The 26,226-nt window shown below is 42.0% G+C and overlaps 1 protein-coding gene and 1 long non-coding RNA gene across 8 annotated transcripts in view; one reads left to right on the top strand and one right to left on the bottom strand.

The window, feature by feature from the left end:
• The window catches only part of LOC124238139 (E3 ubiquitin-protein ligase HECW2-like), a 375,422-nt gene that overhangs the window by 257,805 nt on the left and 91,391 nt on the right, over positions 1-26,226 (top strand). For all 7 annotated transcript variants that reach the window (XM_046658740.1, XM_046658743.1, XM_046658742.1 and 4 more), the window contains 7 exons: positions 1,801-1,901; positions 2,314-3,663; positions 4,899-4,994; positions 13,421-13,571; positions 14,269-14,372; positions 15,197-15,321; positions 25,539-25,724. In XM_046658740.1, the coding sequence (XP_046514696.1) occupies positions 1,801-1,901; positions 2,314-3,663; positions 4,899-4,994; positions 13,421-13,571; positions 14,269-14,372; positions 15,197-15,321; positions 25,539-25,724 (2,113 nt within the window). The remainder of the gene's footprint in view (positions 1-1,800; positions 1,902-2,313; positions 3,664-4,898; positions 4,995-13,420; positions 13,572-14,268; positions 14,373-15,196; positions 15,322-25,538; positions 25,725-26,226) is intronic.
• On the bottom strand, positions 14,739-22,172 carry LOC124238140 (uncharacterized). Its single transcript, XR_006888250.1, has 3 exons — positions 22,095-22,172; positions 21,240-21,338; positions 14,739-14,854 (listed from the first exon to the last, which is right to left on the bottom strand). It is a non-coding gene; the product is annotated as an uncharacterized LOC124238140 (long non-coding RNA).

Genomic DNA, 26,226 nt, shown 5'->3' with positions numbered 1-26,226 from the left:
GAAGACAGTGCTAAGCGAGTATTATGCAGATAGAGCCATTCTATAATGTTATTTGAGCACTCTAATGTAAAAGCATTTAACATACCTGTAATGTCTAATAGTTACAAACGCCTATATATCCCTTTACAGAAATTTTGTTTTAATTCCAGTTTAAGTAGAAAAAACATTGTGATAGCAGTTGCACTGAGGTGAGCCACGAGTAAATGTCATTAAAATGCATGCTACCAAAAGCAGCCTAGAATCGCTGAGAATATACCTAAAATGAGATCGTGATATGGTGACTGCAGAGTAGGGGCTCTGTGTCAGCTGAATCTGTGTTCTAATCCCGGTTGTGTCACTAAACAGGTGTCTGGCCTTGGGCGAGGTCCCTACCCTCCCTGTGCCTTAGTTTCCTCCTCCAGAAAACAGGACCACCACCTCCCTCACGGGGAGGCAGAGCCCTTAGCAGAGTGTGCGTGGCACACAGTAAACACTCAGTGTGGGGAAACAAAGCATTTTAAAAGCATCAATCGAGTAAAAAAATTATTACCATGTTTCTAGGGAAGACAAAGAAAAAGGTAAAGGAAATAATCTTATTGTTTTAAGAAATTCTTGAACTAGGATTTCACATTAGCGTGTGTTCTTTTCCATGGATAACATCTATTTAGACTTGTGCTGAGGGGGCAGAGAAGAGCAAACAGAATAGTTACGCAGATTAATGATAAATAGCAGACTAGAGGCTCTAAACTTTGTACCAGTGCAAATATGAGGTAGACGCATTGCTTTCCTTCTGAAGTTGCCATTAGAGGGCAGTGTGAGAGCAGAAATGGTGAGATTTGGTACTGTCCCTTTGATTATTTTCCTTAATTAAGAATAAATCAGATTCAGAATGAAAGTTGTTTGCATACAAGGAAATGATGTAATTGCGTTTGACTTTGATAAATAAACAGGGAATTGAAAATGATGGACAACTCAATCCTTGAGGAGGCTGGTAGCCTGGGCCTGGGCCTAAGGTGCTGCAGAAACTGGGCAGGCCCAGTTCTGGTCCCCTCCAGGATGCCACCAGGTGTGGCGACAAGACCCCGCCCCAGTGGCATATCTAACTTGTCCAGCCGTCCCGTCAGGACCGCTCACAAGCCACCCTGAGCATCAGTGAGAACCAGGCTCCCCCCAGTGAGGGCCAGCAGCTCCAGCGCCTTCCTTTCCACCTGAGGATGGGGAGGCTCAGCACCTGCTGCCCCTCACACAGCTGGAGCAGCTGTCAGGGTGCGGCCTGTTCTCACACTGCTCTCCCTTGACTCCCAGCTCCTGTGTTGCAGAAGACAGCAGCAGGTGCCCTCCATGCCGTCGAGTGACAATCCTTACCTGTGCGTGTCCTTTTAGAACTAGCTTCCAATCGTGCTAAGTGCTAAGGAGCCAGGCCCTCTATACTTTAACACCTGAGTCAAAAAACACCTAAAATTTTAGGCTTTTCACAGCTCCTTAATGACTTTCAAATGCCTTTTCCATGGTCACCCTTGGCAGTGACACAGCAAATCAGTGCCCTTTAAAAAAATCATATAATAATACTGTTTTGGATTTTCTGCATCTACTAATAATTGTCCTTATGACAAGATCTCCTTTTATCCCTGGGTTTATAAGTATTTGTTTATGTGAATGAATAATATTGCATTGGACTGTAACATGCCTTTGAGCCTTTTATTTTCTTGTAAGTCTGAAAGTTTTAAGAGCAATATGTGGGATATGGGGGGTGGCCAACGGGAAGGAGATTAAGGCTGGCCCTGGTGTCGTAGGATGAAAGGACCATTTCTCCTCTTACAGTGATCAGATGCTGAGCTACAACCTTGGCAGAAGGCTCCCAGCTGACCATGTGAGTGGATACCTCCAGTTTAAGGTGGAGGTTACATCTTCTGTGCATGAAGGTGAGATATCTGTATAAGTATGTCGCTGTTGGAAGAACCTGTTAAATCTTACTCAATTGCAGGTTGCATTTGAATGGAAATGATTTGTGTCCTGTTCCAAAAATAAAATAGCTACCAAAGGATTACCTGCTGGAGTTTTCCAAGCAGATATAAAAGCCTATTTATCAAAAAATATCTCTTAGGTTTATGCCTGCATTCAGAAACTGAGCTGTAGAAATTCCAGCCCGGTCAAACTTACCGGCAATGTATTCGTTTAGTAAGGAACAGTGAATCTTAGCAAGTCAGTGGTCCTGTAAAAGGGCCTCAGTGGGATGGCCAAATTCTTTGAACTGATTGGTGGTAAAGGAATAGGACATTAAAAGTTCTTTCCTTATTGCTGCTTCATTTTCATAAATGCTGCTTTCTCCTTCAGATGCTTCTCCAGAAGCTGTTGGCACCATACTTGGAGTCGGTACTGTGAATGGAGACCTGGGAAGCCCTTCTGATGAGGAGGACCTGCCAGGGGGCCATCAGGACAGCACGGTTTGTTCTAATGGCCCAGTTTCTGAGGAGAGTGCCGATGGGACGCCCAAGCATTCTTTCAGGACTAGCTCTACTCTGGAAATAGACACAGAGGAGTTAACGTCTACTTCTTCCAGGGCCTCACCTCCCAGAGGACGTCAGGATTCACTCAACGATTACTTAGATGCTATTGAACAAAATGGCCATTCCAGGCCGGGCGCAGCTACCTGCTCAGAGAGGTCCGTGGGAGCCTCTCCGAAACTGAGGAGTAGTTTTCCCACTGACACGAGGCTCAATGCAATGCTTCATATCGACTCCGATGAAGAAGACCACGAGTTCCAGCAAGACCTAGGTTATCCATCTTCCTTGGAGGAGGAAGGAGGGTTGATAATGTTTAGCAGGGCTTCAAGAACTGATGATGGGAGCCTGACATCTCAGACAAAGCCAGAAGACAACCCAGTGGAGATGGAGGAAGCCTCCATACATGAAGCCGCTTCCTTCGAAGATAAGCCAGAAAATCTTCCAGAGCTTGCAGAGAGCTTCTTACCCACAGGCCCTGTCCCAGAGGAAACTGAAAATGGCCCAGAGTCTCAACCAAGTGCTGACCAGGGCAGCACCGAATTGTGTGGCTCTCAGGAAGTAGATCAGCCCACAAGTGGAGCAGACACGGGCACTTCCGACACATCGGGAGGAAGCCGAAGAGCCATCAGTGAGACTGAGTCCCTGGATCAGGGGTCTGAGCCTTCCCAGGTGTCCTCTGAAACAGAACCCAGTGACCCTGCCAGGACAGAGAGTGTGAGCGAGGCCAGCACCAGGCCTGAGGGAGAGAGTGACCTGGAAGGCGCGGACAGCTCCTGCAATGAGAGCGTTACCACACAGCTGTCCTCGGTGGAGACTCGGTGCTCGTCTCTGGAGAGTGCGCGGTTTCCCGAAACCCCAGCCTTTTCTTCTCAGGAGGAGGAAGATGGAGCCTGTGCAGCAGAGCCCACCAGCAGCGGCCCTGCTGACGGGCCCCAGGATTCCATATGTACTCCCGGTTCTTTACCTGTGCTGCAGGTGCCCAGTGGAGAGGAGGAAGGGCCAGGGGCAGAATCAGCCACTTTACCTGACCAGGAGGAGGTGGGGGAGGTCTGGCAGCGAAGGGGGAGCCTGGAGGGAGCTGCTGCTGCTGCTGAGAGCCAGCCCCAAGAAGAGGCTGATGCTGGCGAGGCCCAAGGGGCTTGCGAAGGGGCCACTGGCCAAGAAGAGGGCGCCACTGGAGGTAGGATGTAGAAGACAGCATGGCTCTTGGCTCAAGCACGTCTGCTCAAAGAGAAGTCTTGTGGTTTTGTCCCTCAATGTGAATTACACTCCCGTCAAAGATTTTCTGAATTCTTCACCTTGGGGTTCAACAATCAGCTTTTTTTAAAAAAAAAAGTGGATCTTCTATTGCTGAAATAAGAGGGCTGTAAAATAATAGTCTTCCAACTTAAATAATGAATTTGGAGGCTGCGCATCAGGAGTGCAGTGTGGGAACTTACCCTCCCCAGGAAGATGGCCTGGTGGGCGGGGCGGCCCCTGTCCACACAGGTCCTAGGGCCTGGATGCCTGAGGGCTGGTGCATAGGAGCAAACTGCGCGTGTGCATGTGTGTGCTGTGGGACAAGGCATCCTGGGTGCCCAGAACCGGGTCCCCTTGTCTGGGCAGTGCTAAAAAAACAAATAATGAATCTCTGGTGAGACCTGGGTTTGTAGATACAAAACCAAACAGGTCAGCGGCTTCTACACTAGTGTAATACACAGAGATTTCCGGGAACTCCTGAAGTCACTCCTTCTTATATAAAACCTTCAAAACAGAAGGTTATGTGTGCTTTGCATCAAATGTGATATTTTTGCCTTCTGCAGTATAAGAAATGTCACCTCAAAAAAAAGAAATGCCAACTAAGATAGGTGATGCATTCTGAGACTTGAAGGAGAGCTGTTTGAGTGTCTGAGGAGGCGAATTTACACCTGAAATTTGTATTATGTCTTAATGAATGTGGCTCGGTAGAATGACTCTTTAAAATGTTCTATTATAGATGCATCAGAAAGTCTAAGGATAATTTCATATGCCTAAATAGCGTAGACTCAGAAATAGGAAGGATTTTCTTGTTCTGCAATTTATTTTTCTACCTAAAGTATCCCCTTCTTTTCTTCCTCCTCCTTTTTTTGCTTTGTTCTTGTTTCCTTCATTATCTTGCGTCCATTATGTGACCCTGAAGCGTTAGTGCGTGAGCAGGACAGAGGCCCCCATGGGAAAAGGTAGGGAGGGACAGACGTCTGCCTAGAGGACCCGCTTCTGACTAAGCATTCACCTGCTGTTGTCCTCTTTAGTTTCTGGTTCCTCATACGGGAAATAAGACGAAAGAGAGATAAAAGATTAGCCCCAGAAATTAGATGTTAGATGTTTTTTTGCAAAGGCTGTTTTGACATTGATGGGGAAAACAATACCTGGGTAACTTTTTACCTTTAATCCTAGGTTCTCAAGCCAACGGCCACCAGCCATTGCGATCACTGCCTTCAGTGCGCCAGGATGTTAGCCGGTACCAGAGGGTGGACGAGGCTCTCCCACCAAGTGAGGACCTGTTAACTAAAGAGCTCACCTTGATCAAAGGGGGCAAGGGTGGCAGGACCCACAGGACCTAAAAGATGGCTGCCCAGTCCCTGAGGTGAAGGGATCTGGAGATATTAGATGTAGTCTGGAAAGTGCTAGGCTGATGACTGCTGTCTCGCACTGTTCCTCCGAATGAAAGGGCAGCTGGGGGAAGAGTAAATACTATAATGTCATGGAGTAAATATCGTAATCAGGAAATTAGATCCAGATATTTTGGATAGTTGGGTATATAATAGAATTTTTCAAAACTGTGCCCAACCGGTGGCATGAATTTTCAGTTAGTAGACAAGTTGGTATCATCTTAGAAAAGCCTCCTTCTGTGTAATATACTGCTTTTTAATTCACTTACAACATTATAAATCATTAAATACAGACCCCTGATTTCTTTTCTTAGGGATATTCAGAGAAGTGTTATTAATTTCAGAAATTAGTCTACCATTTATCTGGATCATGACAATTATCTGGGGATTTGAAAGATAATTTATTTCTCTCGCTTTCAAGAAACACATAGCAGTTAAAGGAGAGATGGTTGATGATCTGGGATGCTGGGAAATAGTTGTGCAACCTGAATTCAAAGGTCAGAGTGCTACCCATCGCCAATCATAATCTTGACATAATTTAAATTCTGTTTAAGTTTCTACAATCCCTTAAAGCAATATTGCTCTGTGAGAGCAAAGCATTTTGATGAAGAGTAATAAAGCTCAGTAAATACTGCTTTTTAAGAAACATTGGAAATACATGTTTCAGCCTTATTGCTTTTCCTTCTCATCCACTCTCTCTACTCACCCCTCTTATGTGTGACCATGACAAGAGGCTGAGGCCTTTGGCCCTCAGGGTTTTAAAAATGGTGGGACATAAAGGGAGGGACTATGCATTTAAAGGGCTAAAATGCCAAGTGGTTAGTTTTGGTGAGTGCTGACAGAAAACTGAATGGTAACTATGTACAATTCATCAAAATATTGGCTTGATCCTTTGGAAATTCTCTTGTCTGCAGATCCTTCTCTTGTTCATGTATTTAGGTAACTGAGGATGGTTTCTCATAGGAAACATATGTTTTAAGCAGTTTAAAAAAATAGACTAAAATTAATTAACCATTGTGTTATCTTAAGCAGATGGGGGGAAAAACCCTTCTGTATTGTTTACCCTTGGAAAAAAATTAGAGGCAGAAAAGATAAATATCCCTGGGAGATATTTAGATATAACTGGAGGAAAATGAATTAGGAACACGAGGAGAGAATTCTGGGAGAGCTTTATTTATAGGGGTATGTGGATTACTAGTAAGGAATTAGAGTTTCAGGGGCCTGGACAGGAGGCATAGTATTGCACTATGTGTGGATAAATGGCCTTCTCCCGGCTACATCCAATAGCTCTGAATTTTGTTGGACCATAATATGGGTCTCTAGATTGCATTCAATAAAGACAGGCACTTTCTTGCTGAAATTATGACCACTATTTGTGATAGTTCAATGCATTTGTTTAAACACTGATATTTGTGTTACACAGAGTACATCTTAGAATTTTTAAAAATAAACAATTGGCAGTTCATTTTAATATGTTGATAAATCCAAAAGTAAAAAAAAAAAATTTTAATAGTATGTCCAATTTAATGAGTGACTGATGAACAGGAAGAAAATTCTTAAGACATATTCCCTCTTATGCAACTTGCAAATTTGGGGATTTGTATTATCAGGGATGGGTTACAGATTATGGTCTGAGCATACCTGATAACTGTTCAAAGCTGTCCCCACACTGCTTTGCCCCTTCCTATCACCAGTCTGTTTCCTCCTTCCAACGGTCTATTAACACTTTGCTGCCCCTGCTTGTTGTCTGTCTCCATCCCAGCCTGTTCTCTGCCTTCCTTTCCTCACCGGGCAACTCTGTTGCTCTCTCTGGCAGTGCCTCTGCCTTAGAGCTGGGCATTCTGCATTCCGCCTTTACTTCTGCCTTCTGCCTTCACACTGCGTCTCCCGGGAGGCTCAGCTAAGGGGCATCTGGTTGGAGCGTGCAGACTGATCCGTCTCTTAAATGACCTGGCTGAATTCTTTTAAGGCCAAGACTTAGACTTTTAACACTATTAATTTTAATAGCTCAAACTTGTGTAGTTACTTACAGTTTACAAAGATCTTTTACATGCTTTATCTGTTTTTTATTCTTTGTAACAATTTTGTGAGGTAGGTCAAGCAGGTCTTGCCTGTAATTCATAGATGTATGGGTGAAAACCAGCTAATCTGATTCTTTAATTTTATAGATGGAGAAATTGAAGCCTGGATAAATTAAGTAACTTGCTTAAGATTGCATACTAGTGAGAGTTGAGACAGAGGCTCAGACATTCCTTCTCTTCTGTTAGGTATTCTGGTCTAAGATTAGAAGGGGCGGGACTATTGTGTGGGTGGGGAATGTAAATTCTGAAAGCCTGGTTATGTTATTTATTAGGCGCACACGACACTTCAAAGCAAAGGGTTTGGGAGTTTCACTGAAAGTTTACTGTATTGTAGGTTTTGAGGTCAGACCTAGGAAAGCTCAAAAAGTGCTCAGCTTTCTTCTCCTTCTTCCCAGCGGAGGGCCCTCATTATAAAAGAAGTGGTCACAGTCACTGGATGAGCAACTATCTCATGGCCCAGACCCCAGACAGGTCTGCTCTGTGAAGCATCTGTATCAGACTCAGAATTGCCTTTTCCTCTCTGGAGCGTGTGCAGGTCACATCCCCAGACCTGCAGGACAGGCGTCTGAAACATTGCGCCTGGAGCTCTGATGCCCCTCATTCTTGATTCTTGCTTTTCTTTTTCCTTATGATTATTGTTGTTATTTTAGCTCATTTTCACCTTAAAAATACTTGTGTACTAACATATAGTGAGGAAAGCATCCAGCAAACTTATGCTTTTCTCTGAAGATTTCCCCACTCAATTAGGGGGAGTCCGTGGTGCCCTTGCTGTGCTGCCTCACTCTTAGAGCTGGCCCCGTGCTGGTCTTCTCGTCAGTGTTAGAACTTAGTCTCTGAACATTGAGTTGATCTCTTTTGCTGCAAAGCAATTTTCCTTGTTTGTTTGCTCGTTCTTGTAGTCTTCTTCCTCTGGCCTCAGGATCTGGGAACAGACCTCAGACTTAGTACAAAGACTGCTCAGCTGTGATGATGATCCACCAATTGGTTCTCCAAATCTTACTCTTGCTTTAGGCTATGGACCGTGTGCTGTGACCCTGTGGGCTATGTAACTCCAACCACTGGTTGAGAGATATCCTAATGATCCATACAAAATAAGAAAGTGCCAGATCTCGAGGGCAGCGAGGCACTGTTGAGAGCCTCCCAGGGAACAGCTTGAACTTGAATATGTGCTGAGGGTCTTAAGAATGTGCTGCGTCCTGCTCTGAGATGATTGATGGTGTTGGGCTGGAGGCAGCTCAGGGCTGAAGTCCACTAGAACATCGTCAGCATGACAAATCTTGGTCTTTTTAGCATTAAGATAAGTGAAAAAAGAATGACCAGCTCAGCCCCTTCTGAAAAATTATTTTATTTTTCTCTTTTGGCTCCAGTGTAATTGTGACTTAACCCATTGCTGCACTGGAGACAAAAGGGAATTGTTGAATAAGTGTTTTTCCCCCAAAAGGGTAGGAATTGGAACAGATTCAGGATGAACAGTCTGGATTAATGGGCTCATAGGATCCCAGGATTGTTGCCATAGCGTTAGGACTAATGCGTTACTTATGTGGTGGGTTCAAATGGGTAGGTCTGGAAAAACACGAGGGAATGTTTATCATTTTTGCGGTTGTGCACTTTCATTATTAAAGCATCCTTTGAAATGAAAGTTTAAAAGAAGACAGTGAATCTGAAAAGTATAATTAATCTTCACTTAGAGTTTCTACTATGTTTAAGGCTAGGAGCTCTTATGCTCTACAGCCTAAAAGGTAGTTTTGAGAAAATAATTGATACTTTTAATCTAAAAAGCTACTTTCTTAAAAGTTGAATATTAAGGTCCAAAATATGCAGCTACTTGAGATTCTTTTTAAACTTTTTATTCAAATATAATATACATACAGAATAAAGCAGATTCTCCCAAAATGAACACGCCTCTGCAACCAGCACCATACCACTGGCACCTGCAGGTCCCTTTGTGCCTCTTCCAGTCACTAACCCCGCTTCTGAAGGGGAAGAAGAGTGACTATCCTGCCTCCCAAAATCATAGATAAGTTTCACTTTTGTACTTTACACAAATGGTATCATACTTCCTTGACTATTAAAATAAGGAAAAAAATAATCTTTTAAACACTGCTGTCTAGCATTTATCACAAAGCTTAATTTTTTTCCTTAAAGTGCCTTTAGTTCATTATAACTTCATCATCTTGCCATTTTGGTGAAGATGCCATGGTTATTATAACTTTTTTATAGGGGGTTTATAAATTTGTTTTACAATGTTCAAGTACTTCGTGTGTCTAAATCCAGGTTGGAACCAGTTCAAGCCCCACTCAGAGTCCTCTCACATCTTTGATTCATGTAGACAGCCTGATGCTGGTTTCCCCTGGTAGGTGATTCATTCTGTCTAGACACTTTCTTCCCAGGCTCAGCATTCACTGAGATGTGTTCATATCTTCATCTGATCACCTGGATGGTACAGTGGAGACCAAGGAGTGGTTTGAAGGGAGTCAGAAAGAAGAGTGACTACAGAGGAATCATAGGGACAACTCCTGCCCCCTTCCCAAACATGTTGGTTCTCAAAGTTGAAAATGTCTACGACCTCACATGTTCCTGCCTCTGGTGTCCTGTCTAGGGATTGATGCCGTGACAGTGGCCTTGCATAATTTTACATGCTTTCTAACTCTCGGACTTCCCCTTATTGTTCAGCTATTTCAAGGTGCTATTATATTTGAGTCTCAGGCTGTCTCCACATCTACTTGCTCCTGGATTTCCGTTTGGGGCGTTCAGGCTAAAGTTTAGTTTCTTGTGAGCTTGTCCTTCAAGACCTCTGAGAAATCTAGCATGAGCTCCATGGTTTGTCCAGTACATTAGCTGCTGTTCTAAGTTCTTACTAATTTATGTCAGTGTTCCTCAAATGTTAGTGTGTCTAGGAATCATCTGGAAAGGTTGTTAAAAATGTAGCTAACTGGGTCCTAGTTTCAGATAGTCTGATTCTGAAGACATGAGATGTATCCTGGGCATCTGCGTTTTTATTGATCCTCGAGTAATCCTGACACAGGCTGAGTCTCACAGCTTAAGAAACAGTTCTTGAGATAATAGTTTTCAAACTTTATCACTGCCGTGGCTCTTAAGGCAAATGAAATCTTAGGTGGAAGACCAATATATGCAACAGATAATACTGAGCTGCAGTGGCTAAAATGGGACTGGCAGGTGGTTCCAGAGCCCTACCCCTCAGGACCCCAAAGCCCCTGGCGCTATAAGGCTTAAATTTAATTAGAGTTAAATTTGGAAATCGTGGCCTAGACAAGATATTGCTAGATTCTTCCTGAGCCTAAATTTGGAAATCGTGGCCTAGACAAGATATTGCTAGATTCTTCCTGAGCCTAATGTAGTAAAATCATTTTGCAGATTCATAATAATTTTAGAACTGAAAGGGACCTTAGAAATGTTTAATTCTGTCCTCTAATTTTTCAGGTAAAGAAACTGTAGTCCATAGAGTTATAGTAATTTGTTGAAGGTCATGTAGCAAAGGCATGACAAAGCCATGGCCAGAAACCAGGCCTTCTACTTCCCAGTTTAGTGCACTACACATGCATACCCTGATGTGTTGTTCTCAGGCTCGCTGCACGCTGATCATAGACCCCACTTCACAGTGTGACAAGACAAGGGAGTAAATGCTATGATCCCAGTCTTGTCTGATTTTAGCATTGTCTGTGAGAGAAAACTTGGATGAGTGCTCATGTGCTTTCTTGTACCAAGAACAAACTGTGGCCAATATAAAAACTTATCAGATGTTAAAGCAGCTCTACCCTCATTTCCACCCCACGAAGTAACTCTGATAGATACACTAGAGAGCTGACTTTCCTACTGGCTCCTCCACTGTCTGTCTGGACTTCCACTTGAAGAAGAGTGCATATGTAGTTCATGAATAAGTCAGCAGCATAACCGTCTTTCTCTATCCACTGCCAAGTGTCCACTTGAAACCAGCAATATAGCATTTCTCTTTATGGAGACCCAAGTGACAACCTTGATTTAAAGATACGATATTTAATAGGGCTGGTCTTAATGTGCATCCAATGTCCTGTGTTCTTAGAAAGCAAATTTTCAGAACTTATTTTCTTATTCTCCCTATTGCACATAGAAATGTCTTTACGGAAATACAAATTAAGGTTATTACCTTAATAACCTTTGCAGAAAGTGAATACAAGAATCATTCTTCTTTATGGCTTTATGTTGTTTAAATTATTTGTTCATTCATTACATGCTGTGTGCAAGGCACAGTGGTGAACACATTTGGAGATTCACCCCCACCCCCATATGGGCCTCGTCCAGACCACATTCCATGAGGTAAATTTTTATTGTTTGTTCAAGGAAAAAGTTCCATCTTTGAAGATAATTTTTTGACTTTCTTTTGTCAGCAAATGGAAAGTATGCAACAATGTGTTTTCTTTTCTGCCTTGGCTGCCAGAAAACTTAGAGCCAAATTTTACTTACAATCTTATCTTGGGAGTTTGGCAGCGTCTCTCTTTCTGCTTCCTTTAGTTGGTTTCTGTTCTGTTTTTATCCCTAATTGACCTATTCTACATTTTTTAAAATTGGAAGCTACTGTAAACATTCTTGGGGGAAGGAATGGCCATTTGTTTTCATACGCATTTGATTTGACATATAACATGTGCTTGAATGATCCTGGCTCTAAGGAGAAAGGAATGCGATGGGAATAATCAGCTCTCAAAGTTTTCGAGATGGGAAAGTACTCAAGGAGCAAGGCAACACACTGGAATAGATCAAAGCGTTTTGGAAAACAGTTCCTGAAAATGCTTAATGTACTTCCTGTTTGTCAGCATATGGCAGGCTGAGCATGAGGTCTTTTGGAAATGTCCTACTGCTGGGACTGTGGCTGTGAATTCAGATTTGGCAGGCTGGTTCATTGTGAGTCTAGCTTACCTTGGAGGATGAGACATTGAGTTATTTGCTGTTTGTGTGGTGCTCTTCCTCAGCCCAATTTTTCTTTCTCTTGCCATTTGTCATAAATCACCATGTGCTGAGATCAACAACAAGAAAATCTTTTCCACTCCCCACGAAGGCAGCCTTCAGTGATTGCCTGGAGCTGGCTGGGATCTTCCAGGCAGGTCTTTCCAACCCTAAGGACTTTGTTGGAATCCTTGTCCTTGCTCCATTCACCTCCAGAGCAAATGCCACCAGTGGTCAGGAGCAAACCTGCCTTCCTCCTCGCCTCCAGGATTAGACCATGGTGTCTGTTATGAGCTATGTGAGCACATGGAGAGTTTTGAAATAATCTAGCTGCTCAGGAGAAAGGTGCTTACTAATTTCAAAAATTAATTTACAGATAAATAGAAATGTATAAGGAACTTTCCTGGTTAAAGCATAGATCTCTGCTGTTTTCACGTGTGCCTATATAAATTACCCTTCCCAACTTGCATCAGTTTCAAAATTTTTGCCTTTTGCAAAGATCAGCCCACGCTCTTCATATTTTAATAGGGGAATGGCCTTTTAGAGAGTCACAGAGGTGGGATGGCTGGCTCTGAAGACCAGTCTGCTTGCTGTTTTTATTTAACATGCACTTACATATTTGTTTACAAAGATTAACACACTTCAGCAATGAGATTGCTTCAACATAAAATTAAATAATCTTTTAAAACATTGTATTTATTTGAGATTGGAGGAAAGTAATTACCCTTGCTCTAAAAATGTATTCATCTTTGGGAAACTGCAAATGGAAGTTTGTAGATAATGATACTGTTTAACCACTAGGCTAGCATTATTTTCTTCTGAAGACTACATTTATTAAAATTTTATGTAAATATGCACGTGGAAATTTCCAACTCTGAGTCTTTCATCTAAGTTGGAAAAAACAGAGAAAAATCCATTTTGGGTGAAAACAAACATCAATACCAATTTTGATGTGAATATCTAAAGTATTATGATACCAACTGCTTGTATTTTTAAAATGCTGGCACTCATACGTGAAGGATGAGCATTGTGGGTGGGTCTGGAAGAGTCTCTTCATTCAGAGATTCTTTAAGGGGTTGGTGTTATACACACAGAGTATATTTACTAACCGGCCACAACAGATTCTGGTGTGGACTGGGGGCAAGTGTAGGATTATGCAGTGAGGGGAGTGTTATTAGCCCCAAATTATAGCGTGTCTGAGAGAGAAATCACGTGCTGCACTTAATGAACCACACTGATGCCTTTGGCTTCTCCTCCTAACCCCTCTCGGTGCGTTGCTGCTGTTTAGACTGGGAGGCGCGCATTGACAGCCACGGCAGAATCTTCTACGTGGACCACGTAAACAGAACCACGACGTGGCAGCGGCCCACGGCGCCCCCTGCCCCGCAGGTGCTGCAGCGCTCGAACTCCATACAGCAGATGGAGCAGCTGAACCGGCGGTGAGCACGTGTGCCTTGGTCTGACTCTTCTGTTTTGCGGTTGGGCTAATTTTTACATGGTGCAAAGTAGAGAACACGGTTGTCTCTTTCATCTTTGTGTGTCTTGTCATTAAGGTGTAGCTGTTACCTCTTTTGATTCGTAGACTTCATTGATCTTCTCTTGGTTAAGAAAGTAATAACCATACACATACACAGCTTGATTGGAAACAAGAGAGGAAATAAGTAATGATGACCCCTTCTGTCAACCCAAGGCATTGATTTTTAGTAAAACAGCACGTACATTCATAATTTGAAGCCAAATAGCTTTTTATAGATATCTAGAATCTTCATTCATGATGCTTCTTTATTATCAACCGAAGCCTTTTAAATGTCATTCTTTTTCAAAAACGAATTGCTATGGAATAAAAAGTTCTTTTCTTTAACACTATAGGAATTTAATTTTCTTTGGTTAAGGGCCATGCTTTTTAAAAAAAGTTTTATTAATTTGTTAGGAAAATGTTTCCTAAGCCATGAGCAGAAGAAATTCAGTGCAATGTGTTTACTTAAACAACAGATGGCCCAGACAGTCAGGGAATAGGGGTCTGGGCAGAAGATGGTTGAGGGTGAGAAGACGGTGAAAACTTGTGGGCTATAGGGGAGCGGTCGAGTCCCAGGTTTTAGAGGCCGCTGTGGTGTAACTCCAGGCTCGTGACTTTAGATATCAGAGTATCCGCAGAACCATGACGAACGAGAGGCCTGAGGAAAATGCCAGTGCGATCGATGGGGCCGGGGAGGAAGCTGACTTCCACCACGCCAGTGCGGGTAAGAGCCTTTGGGTTGGTTTGTTTCATCATCTCACAAAAGTAGAAAACAAATAAGTAAGGATTTCCAAGAACCGAGGCTTTTCTTTTAGTGAACTTTTGATCTTCGTTAAGATCTGATAACCCAACTCAAAAAGTTTCATTCACCAGAGACCTCTTCCAATCCTTGACTTTTTAAAATTTAATTTTGTTTATTTATTTATTGTAAAGATTGGCACCTGAGCTAACATTTCTTGCCAATTTCTTTTTTCTTCTTCTTCTCCCCAAATCCCCCCAGTGCATAGTTGTATATTTTAGTTGTAGGTCCTTCTGGTTGTGGCACGTGGGATGCCACCTCAGCATGGCCTGACCAGTGGTACCATGTCCGCGCCCAGGCTCCGAACCAGCGAAACAGCAAAACCCTGGGCCACCACAGCAGAGCGTGCGAACTTAAGCAGTTGGCGATGGAGCTGGCCCCTTCCAATCCTTGACTTTTTATTAGTACTAAGAAAAGAATCACACAACCAAATACAATATAAATTACCTTAATATCTGCATGTGTGAGATAGTGGAAAAAGATTAAATCCCATCACTTAGAAAATCTAAGCATGCATTAAAATGTTAACAGTGACTAGAAATTTTATTCAATTCCATTTTGGTGTAATTAAGAAAGTCAGGTTTTATATATGAATTTACAGCAAAGGAAAAGGTACTTTGGGGATTAAAATAATAGCAAGTGATATAGGTATTCTTTGGTTCTTTGAAAATGTAGATGGAAGTGAATAGATATGTGTCTCCACCTCGTGGAGAAATGTCCCTGAAGCCTTTGTGGTCTGCCCCATCTAGATTTCCGACGGGAGAGCGTCCTGCCTCACTCTACCTCCAGATCCAGGCTCACGTTGCTGTTACAGTCTCCCCCCGTGAAGTTCCTCATCAGCCCAGAGTTCTTCACCGTGCTGCATTCTAACCCTGTGAGTGTCAAATCTGAATGTCTGAGATGGGAAAAGCAACAGGCCAAAGGAAATGATCCTCGTTTATGTAATGAGAGTAAGAAGGATAATAGCTGATGTTTACTGAGCACTGCCTGTGTTCCAGGCTCTGTGTTAAGCATTATTATGTTAAGCCAAAACTTCTTTGTATGAAGAAAAAAATTAGAGTATGATAGAAAGCATTTCTTTGTGATGTGAATCTTAAGTTGTGTCACAGAATCAATAATGGACACTGGTTGGTAAAAAACAGAGTAGGAGGGCCTTCCAGGTGGAGGATATGCATGAGCAGATAGAAGTGAAGAGAGTGTCCTAAATGCATAACAAGTTATCTCATTCATCCAGTATGTATTACTGAAAACATGATTTATGCTAGAAATTATGGTAAGTGCTTCAGACACAGTGGGCAGTAAGATTAAGTTCTTACCCTGGAGTGGACAGAGCGTAAAGGCCACTTTAGAAAGATGGTTATAGAATGCCTGTCTGAAGAAACAGTTTTGAGTTGAAAGCTGAAGGATGAGAAATCGTTGACCATGGGAAAAGCCAGGGGAAGGTCATTTCAAGCAATTGAAACAGCAAGTGCAAGGACCCGAGGCTCCGAAAAGAGAGCAGAGGGGCTCCTGTGTTGTGATGGAAAGAGGGAGTCTGGTGATGGTATGTGGAAAATCAGCAAGATCCAGACCATGAATCTGGCTGCGGGACATGGCAAGGAATTAGGATTTTATTCTGAGATGAGTGGGAAGCCATCATGTGCTTAGAGTTACTGCTCCTGTCTGGAAACTGTAGAAAGGCAAGAGTGGAAGCAGAGTGATGACAGCGAAGGCTCTTCCATGGTCCAGGGGAGAGACAAGGATGACTGGGACCATGATGTTGACATGGAGCTGGGGAGAAGTGCATGGATTCAACAGGCATTGAGAAGGTAGAATCAATATGACTTGGTGAAATTGGTTGTCAGGGATGAGAAAAAGAGAAGAAGCAAGAAATACTTTTAGGCTTAGGTTTGACAGACGAGTTAGCTTGTTGGGTCAGTGGTGCTAACGTGGGACTAAACAGCTCTCAGTTTGACTGGGTATGAGGAAGACACGAAGAAAGAGCTTTCTGTATCTCTGAGGTGTTTGGGTATAACAGGGTGGGCAAAGGGGATTGCTGCGCAAGTCTCTAGTGCTGAGGGAGTGGCCTGCTGAAGATATTAATTAGAGGAAGTTTGTCTTAGCTGCACAGAATGATCTAGAATAAGGGAAACACTTGCCATAGAAGTCCAGCTGTATAATCCATTCATCAAGGCATGAGTGGCTAAGAGCCTGGACTATGAGGTAAAGAAATAGAGAAGAAGGATCCAGCATGAGAGGAGTCACAGGCAGAGAGCTGGCAAGATTTGGAGGGTAAATAAAAAGAATAGAAACAAGAAGATGACCCTGAGTGTTAATAGTAATACATAAATAATAAACAATAATACATAATGAATAATAAGAGGAGAGTTAGAATGAGAGGCTTGTTAAGGGAGTAAAACAACATATTGAATTTAACAAAACAGATGATGCGGCTTAGGAAAAATAGAGTAGACTGTGGGAAAAGTGGAAGTCAGCATCGTCCAGTCACCAGGCGTTATCATGGGGTTATTCATGTGTACGTGTTTATTGACGTTAGCATATTTCTGTCTTATTTTATTAGCTTTGCTTTGTAAGTATAGCATCTGTCTGGCTTTAGTGATCATTATCTCCTGGTTTACAGGTTTAGCTTGAACAGAGAAGACTTACGAGGAGGGTGAGCAATGAATAGGGTTCTAGCTGTCTTCAGATTTCTTGCGAGAGGGATTAGATGTCAATAAATTGTGTGTTCAATTTAGCAACAGTTTGTTGATGTCCTATAATGTATGTAAGTACGGTACTAAGTCCCAGAGGTACAAAAATGACAGCAACCATGGGCCCTGGAATCTCAGACTTGAAAACACATTCCAATGCAATGACCAGAGTTATGAGTGCAATAATCAAGGCTGTAGAAGCTGTAGGAGATAACCCTGCTGGCGTGAGTGACTAAGGCACATGGAGGGAGCCATCGATGGGCTTGCATTTGAGACAGGTTTTAAAGCTGAATAGGAACTTGCCCTAGAAATAAGTTGGGCCAAAGCAGCATTCACAAAACAAGAGATTCATGAAGTTGCAAGGCTGTCTCGATAATTACTACAAAAGTGCTGAAACTGAACTAGAGGAACAGCAGTTTAGTGTTGCTGATGTGTTGAGAGTAAAGCACACTAGTGAGGGTCAGATCTGAGCCTGGAGAGGTAGGCAGAAGCCAGGTTACAAGAACCTAAACTCGTGATTGGGACACTTCTAGGAGATGGTAGCTTTCCTACAAGGAACAATGGGCTAACATGTAGAGCTGTCACTCCAAAACAGAAAGTATCGTACTCTGGTGGGAAGAGCTCTGAACTTGGAGTCAGAGAACACGAGTTTTCCTTTCTTTGTTCATTTGTTCATCATTCATTCAACCAGTGTTTTTTAAATGCCTGTGATTTGCCTGGTACATTCTAGACTCTGGGGATAGAGTGGTAAGCAATACAGGCAGAGTGGTATGTGATGACAAACTAGTGAACAAGAAAAGATAATTCAAGTAGTGCAGCATGGCAGGAGGTGCAACTGAAACAGCACCCCGGGCTAAGGTGACCTCGGGACGAGCCCCTGGACACACTGCTTTAGATTGGGTAGACAGGAAGGCCTCTCTGAGGGAGCCACACTCAAGCTGTTGCAAAATGTCTAGAAGCCAGTAAGGTAAAGATCTGGGAGCAGCACCTTCCTTGCCAAGGAAGAGCAAAGGCTTGAAGACAGGCATCAGCTTGATGGGGTACGTAATAAGGTCAGAGAGGTGAGGGCAGGGCGCCCGAATGCAGGGCTCGTATGATCTGGCAAGGAGTTTGGGTTTTATTCTAAAAGGACTTATTCTAAGGGGATTTCCTATGGAGTGTAGTTTCAATTTTTAAAAGTTCTTTCTAGCTGCTGTGCCAAGAATTGGTTTTAGAGGGTAAGATTGGCATCAGGGAGACAAGTGCAGAGGCCCTGTGGTGAGACATGGAAGGAGCTTGGACTGGTGCAATGGCAGTAGAGATTGTGACAAGTGGATGCATATGGAACATATTTTGGAGGGAGAGCTGACGTTCTTGCTAGTAGATTAGTATGTGGGAATAAAAGAAAGAAAGGCTTCAAGAAAGAGCAACTGATTGGATAGTAGTCTTCAGGAATTTGCTGGTAAATGTTCAACAACCAGCTCTGCGGGAAAAAAGTGTGTGTGTGTGTGTGTGTGTGTGTGTATCTCACATATATATCTATCATAAATTTTACTTATGTAAAGGGTGTGTAGCACACAATTTGCAAATAATAAAAATTAGAGACAGAATGCTTCTGTTGATTTTTGCTGAACTTCTTTATCAGTCACCAACCTACAGTTGTAGTTGATGAACAAGTATAGTTCCAACATGACTGTTTTCATTAAAGTTAATGCATAAGACCACAGTGAACAAGGGAGATGCATGTCGGGACTTCACACTTCTGTGTCGGTGAGCTCAGCACCTTCTCTGTTGAGCCAGATAATAGTTAATGAGTACTGGATTTGTATTTCTTTATTTGTGTGTGTGTGTGTGCTATTTGCAATGTAACGGTGCAATTTGAAGTCTCATCTGTATTATTAGCATTTTATTTTCTCCACCAACTTCTGAAGTCTAGAGCTTGTATCTAGGAAAAAGCAGCGAACATTGTCTATAAAGGACCAGAGAGTAAATAGTTTGGGCTTTCGGGCCAAGAACAACATATAAACGAGTGGAGGTGACTGTATTCCAGTAAAACTTTGTTCGCAAACACAGCCAGCCCACCTGGGGGGCCGTGTCTGCCCACTCCTGCTCTAGACAGCCTGCAAAACAGCACATCAAGGCCTGATTTGCATTTACTGGTTTCTATAGTGTTAATACGCCTGCTATGGCCAATTTCAAGCTACCAATACTACCTTCCTAAGCAGAGAGTTCTGACTTCTCTGTGGGCTGCCTTCTTTGGTACAAGCTTCTCATCACTAATAGCAGAGTTTCAAGTAGAGGCTGGATTAACAGTCACTGGGCTGTGGTATAAGCTGCAGTTTATAAACTTGGTAGACTTTTATAAATAAATGCATATTCCTGGTTCCCAAACCTTAGCGATTCTGGTTCACTAGGTTTGGTGTGGGGTCCAGGAGTCTGTATCTTTATTTTTTAGGCCCCTTAAATGATTCTGATGCAATTGGCTGGTGACCTGTAATTTGGGAATTCCTAGTGTCCAGAGATGCTATATAAACTGACCTCCTCACTCCCTTTGTCACAACCATAACTCATCCAGACTTTTGACAACTAACTTGTTTTAACAGTGGAAGATCCTCAGCAGCTTATAGGTTTTTCCTTTATTTTGTTGTCGTGTTGTCATTATTTTTCTCTTTTCTTTCCTTGGGCATGATTTTAAAACTTCTTTTCCTGGGCAGCCCATCTTGATTTGAAAGTTTTTCTGCTAAAACATTTTAATTTTTTTCTTCCTCCTGCCTGAACTGCATTCATTACTGGCTCAAAAGATGACCCATGCTGGGCATCTATGCATTTCTGTATGATTTAAATTCTCTTGGGTTTTGGAAACCTTCTTTCCCTGACTTATATATGGCAGGAATTAAAGTAGCTGGATTTTTCTTGCTAATGGTCTCAAGGTATGAATTATGAGCTTAAGTCAGACAATTTTTTGTAAAGGGCATTACTTGCTGACATTCCCTCTTTTTCTTAGATTAGCAGAAAATGTTACAAAATAAACTTTTAATCAGTTTTCTTATTTTAAGATTTATTATCTAGTTTTTTTCCCTCGAACTGTTTATAATCAATAACTATTGCAGTGGATTCCCTGTTTATATTATTGAAAATGTTCAACATGAAAAAGCAGCATATTAATTTAAAAGCTTTCCTAATTCTTTTTTTATGATTTGAAGATATCAGTTTATGTTGAAAGATAAGCATGAAAAGTAGATTTCATGTAACAGTAATTTACCGAATCATCTTTATTGAAAAGAACAAAATTAAGTAGATATATGACTTCAATAAAGATGAAAAGAACAAAATTAAGTAGATATATGACTGTCATAACTCTTAGAGAAAACTTGGAAAACAAAATATTGGGTTTTTTCTTTGTAGCGTTGTGATTGCTTTGAGATCTATTCTACTGCCCTCTGCTGGTTGTGATCAGATTTCTTCCAAAATTGTCTTGATAAACTATTTCTCCTGGTAACTCAAGATTTAGTTATTAGTGTCATGTCTCTCATAGTTGGTATGCGTGTGTTTGTCTAATTAATGTCATTCATCAATACATTTCATTATATGCAGTTGAATAGTGTTTCCAGCATACTTGCCAAATAATTATTACTCTGGCTTTTAATAAGCTCTAGAAATACATTAATTCCAACATCTAAACTCCTTGTACTTAATGAGGAAAAATACGTGTGTATATTCTTACAGGTCAGGAATACCTACTGTTGCAAAATGCATGAATTGATGGTTTACAGTTAGTTTTGTTAGTAAGTTCAATTTTCTCTTCATTTTACTCTTTAGCTAGATGAAAACAATGTAAAATCCTTTATGATTAAAAATATTATAAAGACAGACGGGTGAGACATGATTCATCTTATGGAATCCCAGCATACGTCTAACGGAAACAATGTTTCTTGGTTTTCTTTATAATAAATTTTGTTTAGCAAATAATGTATACAAATGCCCACATCTCCTCCCTTGTGAATATGAGAGACATTTGCTATAGATTCAGTGATGATATTTTCCAAGCCTGAATTCAGAATACCCATCCTTGGTGAAAGATTTCTGAAATATGAAAGATTTTATTTAGCAGTAATGTACTCACCTAGGTAAGGATCTTTCAATAGAAAGAACAGAATTTGGTGAAATCAAGACTGGGCCATGTAAGCCAGGACATATGGTCACCATAACACTAAAAAAAAACCTGCCAAAAAAGGAAAAAGGATTGATTATTATTTGCATTGTGGTTGATTGATAGGAACTAAGTGTTTACATATAATTTCTTATTCTGCTGCCAAATGGCTATAACATTCCTCTCAAAACCCTCAATACTTTTCACTTCTAACACCTCAAACACTTAACCAAACAAAACACATTAAGCTCTAAGGAGAGTTATTTTAACTCCACTAAAATTCCACTAAAAAGTTCCACTAAATTCCACTAAAGAAATTCAGTTGCTCACGCACTCAACCATGGAGTGTTTATTTCCTGCTAAGAAGACAAGAAACAACCAAGAGGAAGGTTGGGAAAGGGAGTTTGGGAATAGAGAAAGAATAACTAAAAAGGACATTTTAAATCACATCGAAGGAAAAGAAAACTGCACCCTTCAGAGATCCCTTAAAGGAGTGTCTCCTGTTAGCAGTTGCCAGCTGGCCTCACTGCTCGTGAGTCCACACGCGGTAGCTTCCCAAGTGAAATCTGTGCATGATCATGAGACTCTGCTGTGCAGTAGGTCCCATTTGCCCTTGGCTAATCTACTTTTGTTTCAGGTAGAAGATCAGATCCCTTTACTGCATCTTTTTCTATAAGCCCAAAACAAAACAACAACCGAAACACAGAAAAGGATCCCCACCCCGTTAGAACCTCTAAACCCCAGAGGGAGAATAAAGATGGCTCTTCTCTCTTGACCCACAGCTTTGGCCATGTCAGTGAAGACCAAGCTCTTTCAGTCTACTCTCACCTGTTTAGGGTCTCTCGCCTCTTTGGACCACTCATTCCCAGCTTTGCTGGTTCCATTAGTGTGTCTCAGTATTTTCACTGCAGCTGTGGCCTTTGTTTCCCAGACTCTGCTTTCTGCCTCCAGTGAGCCTCTTCCTCCCGCCTCTCCCTGTAATTTTCCTTCCCCATCCTTTTGAGTGATCAGGCCATGCTCATCTCTGTATCCTTGGGGTTTAGCACAGGGCTTAGCACATAATTAATGAACGGATATGAGATGCTTCTCCAGTTGATAGAAAGTGGGATGCTGGCCCAAGATCTTCAAAGACTAAAAATAGAAAACAATTTTATTACATTATTCTGTTATAACATAGGTACGATGTGTCTAATCCCTTATATATCCTTTTACTTATGTCTACTCTGTATTTTTATGGTGATTTTTACCTCCTCAAAGCACTTTTACATCCTTTGTTCCATTGGATTTGAATCTCACCTGCCCATAAGACAGCAGGGTTATTATTATCTCATCTTACAGTTGGGCAACTGAGGCAGAACAGAGATTCAGTGACTTTCCCTGTCTCTGTTCATGAGTGACAGAGCTATGACTGGCATCCTCACTGTAGTTCTGTATGAACTGAGTATAAATATCCTTTGTGAACAATATACATACATATATATTTTCAAAAATAGTATATATATTGAATAAACATATATAAAATATATATTTAAAAACAGAATAAACATATGCTATATGCTATGTAAACATATGTAGCATGCATGTGTGGATATATGTTACATATACAGGCGCATATGTAAATAAATGTATGTATGTAGTTTATTAAAATGTAGCCGTCTGGAGGGTTGTTCCTGTTTGCCTTACAGGTCTTATATAGATCCTAATGGTTGTATACGTATTATTTAGACGTGAAAAAGCTTTGGTTCTAAAGGTTGTTTGCTAGTTACTGGTGAGAGAAATCCTTCTTGCACTTAATTTACTTTGGTAGGTGCTTTTTGCAAAGATCGGTCGAACTTGGCACTCTATTACACGTCTCATTGAGTGGAGAGGAGGAAGATGAAAGGGCATAATAATTAACTATAAGACCTGTCTTCAGACTCCCATGCTTAAAGAGCTGTCCCGCCCCAGGGAATTACTTCAAGCCTGAGGCTGGGATGGCTTCCTCCACCTAATTGCCACTACTTCTTTCCTAATGAAGTTCTGCTTTTCTTTAGCAGAGTGAGGAGCGTTTCTGGTGCTCTAGATAAAGAATCAGGATGTGACCTATTTACTTATTTGAAGGTGGGGGAGGAGAAGAGCGGGGGGACCAAGAGATACACCTATTTAGGGCAAAAGTTTGTGTAGTCATTTATCTGATGGCATTATCCCACAGTAATTCGTCCCCAAAGAGACTTATTAGGGAGTATGACATGAAAGTGCATTACCGTCTCCACCACACAAGCCAGTGTGGTCTCAGGCCTATGAGCTTGCAACGGCTTATGTGAGACTGTATCAGCAGCACAGAGCCAAATGCAGAAAACAGATGCCTTGCTGAGTGTACGTAAAACTCCAAGACAGGGTCAGCCACAGGCTAAACTATTCGTTAGTTTATTGTTTGTCTCTAACAACCTCCAACTTCTTTTATTAGTCTCCTTCTCTGCTTTCATGGTATCACTTTCTTATTCTCTCATGCTCTCTAATTGCCCAGAGCTCCTGCATAGGCCTGCCTGCTTTGGCAGTACTCTGTGCTCTGAACCTCACAATTTCTCACAGCCATCAAAACCTCCTCTCATTTAGACTGTCAGGTTGAAATACGACCTCAAAACATTTTATCCTCACGTGTACTAAGGAACTAGTACACTGGTATTTGGGGACGGTTCAATATTGTCTTCCTTCCTTCCTTCCTTCTGTTTTGATAGGGGAAAAGTATTTTAATGAAAAGCAAAAAGTATATAATGATGATAAATCAATCAGAATAGCTATAAGAAACTTATTTTGTATAGTTCAGGTTATATGTCAATAATATTGTCCAACAAATCTCAGTGCCTTAAGCTAACAGAGATTTGTTTCTCATTCCAAATTGGGTTGTCAGGGTTCTCTGATTCCTGTGGTCACTCAGGGACCCAGGGACCCAGCCTGGGGGGCGGCCACCCTTTCCAACATTGACCGTTGCTGTGCTTACTGTGCTAAAGGGAGGAAAGTTTTAGAGGGACTCACACTGGCAGTAAATGCTTTGACTGGACGTGACACATCTTGAAGGACCCTGGAAAAATGGGAGCAATGTTGACTGTCCTTGTACTCATTCATCTTTCATCCTCAAGAACTAACAGAGTACTGGGCACAGCAAAGGCAGGAAATGTTTATTAAAATGAAGTGAGTTCCAGGGATTCTGGTTTCTTTTGGATTTGCCTTGGTCTTAGACCGAAGTAAATAATGGAACCCATGAAGTAAAGACTCAGTCTAATGTCCCTGGGATACCAAAAGTAAGAGGACTCCAGGCCCTTTGAATCTATCTGAGAAGAATAGAATTCCGGGATAGATTGTGCATGTCCTGGTCAATTTCATGAATATCATGTTCCTTCTGGTAACTCATGGAAATAACTCCATACAGTTATTCCTTTTCTACTGCTTGGCACAAGGTATTGTGCATTGAATTTTTGTGGACTGACTCATGTGGACAGCCCATGGCTTATGGTCAATTTTTGGAATCTTCCTTAAGCCTCATAGAGATGAAGACTGTGGAGTTTTTGACCAAACAATCTCTTTTTTGTATGGTGGTATAATGGAGCTTTATTAAATGTTCATTTCAATCGTGTAATTCAACCGTACGTATACACAAGGAACAAGAGAAAAAAAATAGTGAGATGTATAGTCCAGGGAGTTCTACCTACCATTCTGTTCACTGAGCTTGTGCCTCCAAGGAGGTGTGAAATGAAAAACTTCAGTCTCCTGTGGTCTTGGTTGAACAGGACTCAACTATGAGAGCAGCTCAGCCCATCACATGTACTTCTAATATTCAGATATACAGCCAAGCATTTTTCCACACAGCTTGACTCCTGAATGTCTGCCAGCTGCATCACCTGGCACTCACCCCAGAAACAATGTTCAGTTCCAATGCTGGAGGGAAAACTGGCTATGTTGGGGCTCACCGTGAGGTGTATATTTCTCTCCAGCATGATGTGATTTTGACTGTATGTTTTTTGTCGAAAACCAACTTTAGGACCTAACATCCCCTGTAGAATGAGACTCCACAGCAGTCTTGTTCTTTAGAAAACTAGACACCATCAGGGAAGACTACCTTACTTTCTGTCGTCTTTCTATTATATTTTGCTCTGTTGTTTGCATGTGTAGGCCTAGGCTTATGTTGAAGCCCGTGTATGTACCCACCAGGAAAATAGATGTACCGTGTGCAGTATGTATTTTGCTCTACACGTCACAAGCAAGTGAACATTGCTCCTCCATCCTCTTCTCCAGAGTGCCTACCGCATGTTTACAAACAACACGTGTTTGAAGCACATGATCACCAAAGTCCGGAGGGATACCCACCACTTTGAACGCTACCAGCATAACCGGGACCTTGTGGGATTCCTCAACATGTTCGCAAACAAACAGCTGGAGCTGCCGAGGGGCTGGGAAATGAAACATGATCATCAGGGCAAGGTAAGAGGCAGGAACTGCTGTGGGGAAACTGCGATGGCCTGCGGGCTGCTGTGGCTTTGGCACTTGGCTCTGCTCTTCCAGTGAGGGCTGAAAGCCCTTTGTGAGATGAACCTTTCTGTTCCATCTCCTGGTTCAAGTGAAACCTGGACGAGCGGATTGTTTGTTATGACACTATTCTGAAGTAGTGTGTGCAGTGGACGGGGATGAGGGCACTGGTTTGGCCCAACGCTCAGTTTTGCCTGGACGTTTTTCTACCTGTAATCTCGCACCGTCTTCTGCTGATTAGAGAAGAGGTTTCTTAGGCACTGACGCTTCCTCCTCCCTCAGCACACAGCCTGTGTTGTAGGTAGTTGAATTAAAGTTGGGGTATTGTTTGGAGAAGGTGGCTAGGAGGTTGCTGAGCAGTCGTACAAAGTGTGTCTTTGTGGCACTGTCTGGGTCTGGGCCTCAGTCTTGTTGGTTCAGACCCCTGCTTTTGTTAGCACATTAAACAAGACTCACA

The sequence above is a fragment of the Equus quagga genome, chromosome 4, assembly GCF_021613505.1.
Source record: "Equus quagga isolate Etosha38 chromosome 4, UCLA_HA_Equagga_1.0, whole genome shotgun sequence".
Lineage (NCBI taxonomy): Eukaryota > Metazoa > Chordata > Mammalia > Perissodactyla > Equidae > Equus > Equus quagga.
Note: the sequence above shows the minus strand (reverse complement) of the source record. Positions and strands in the feature narration are given on the sequence as shown.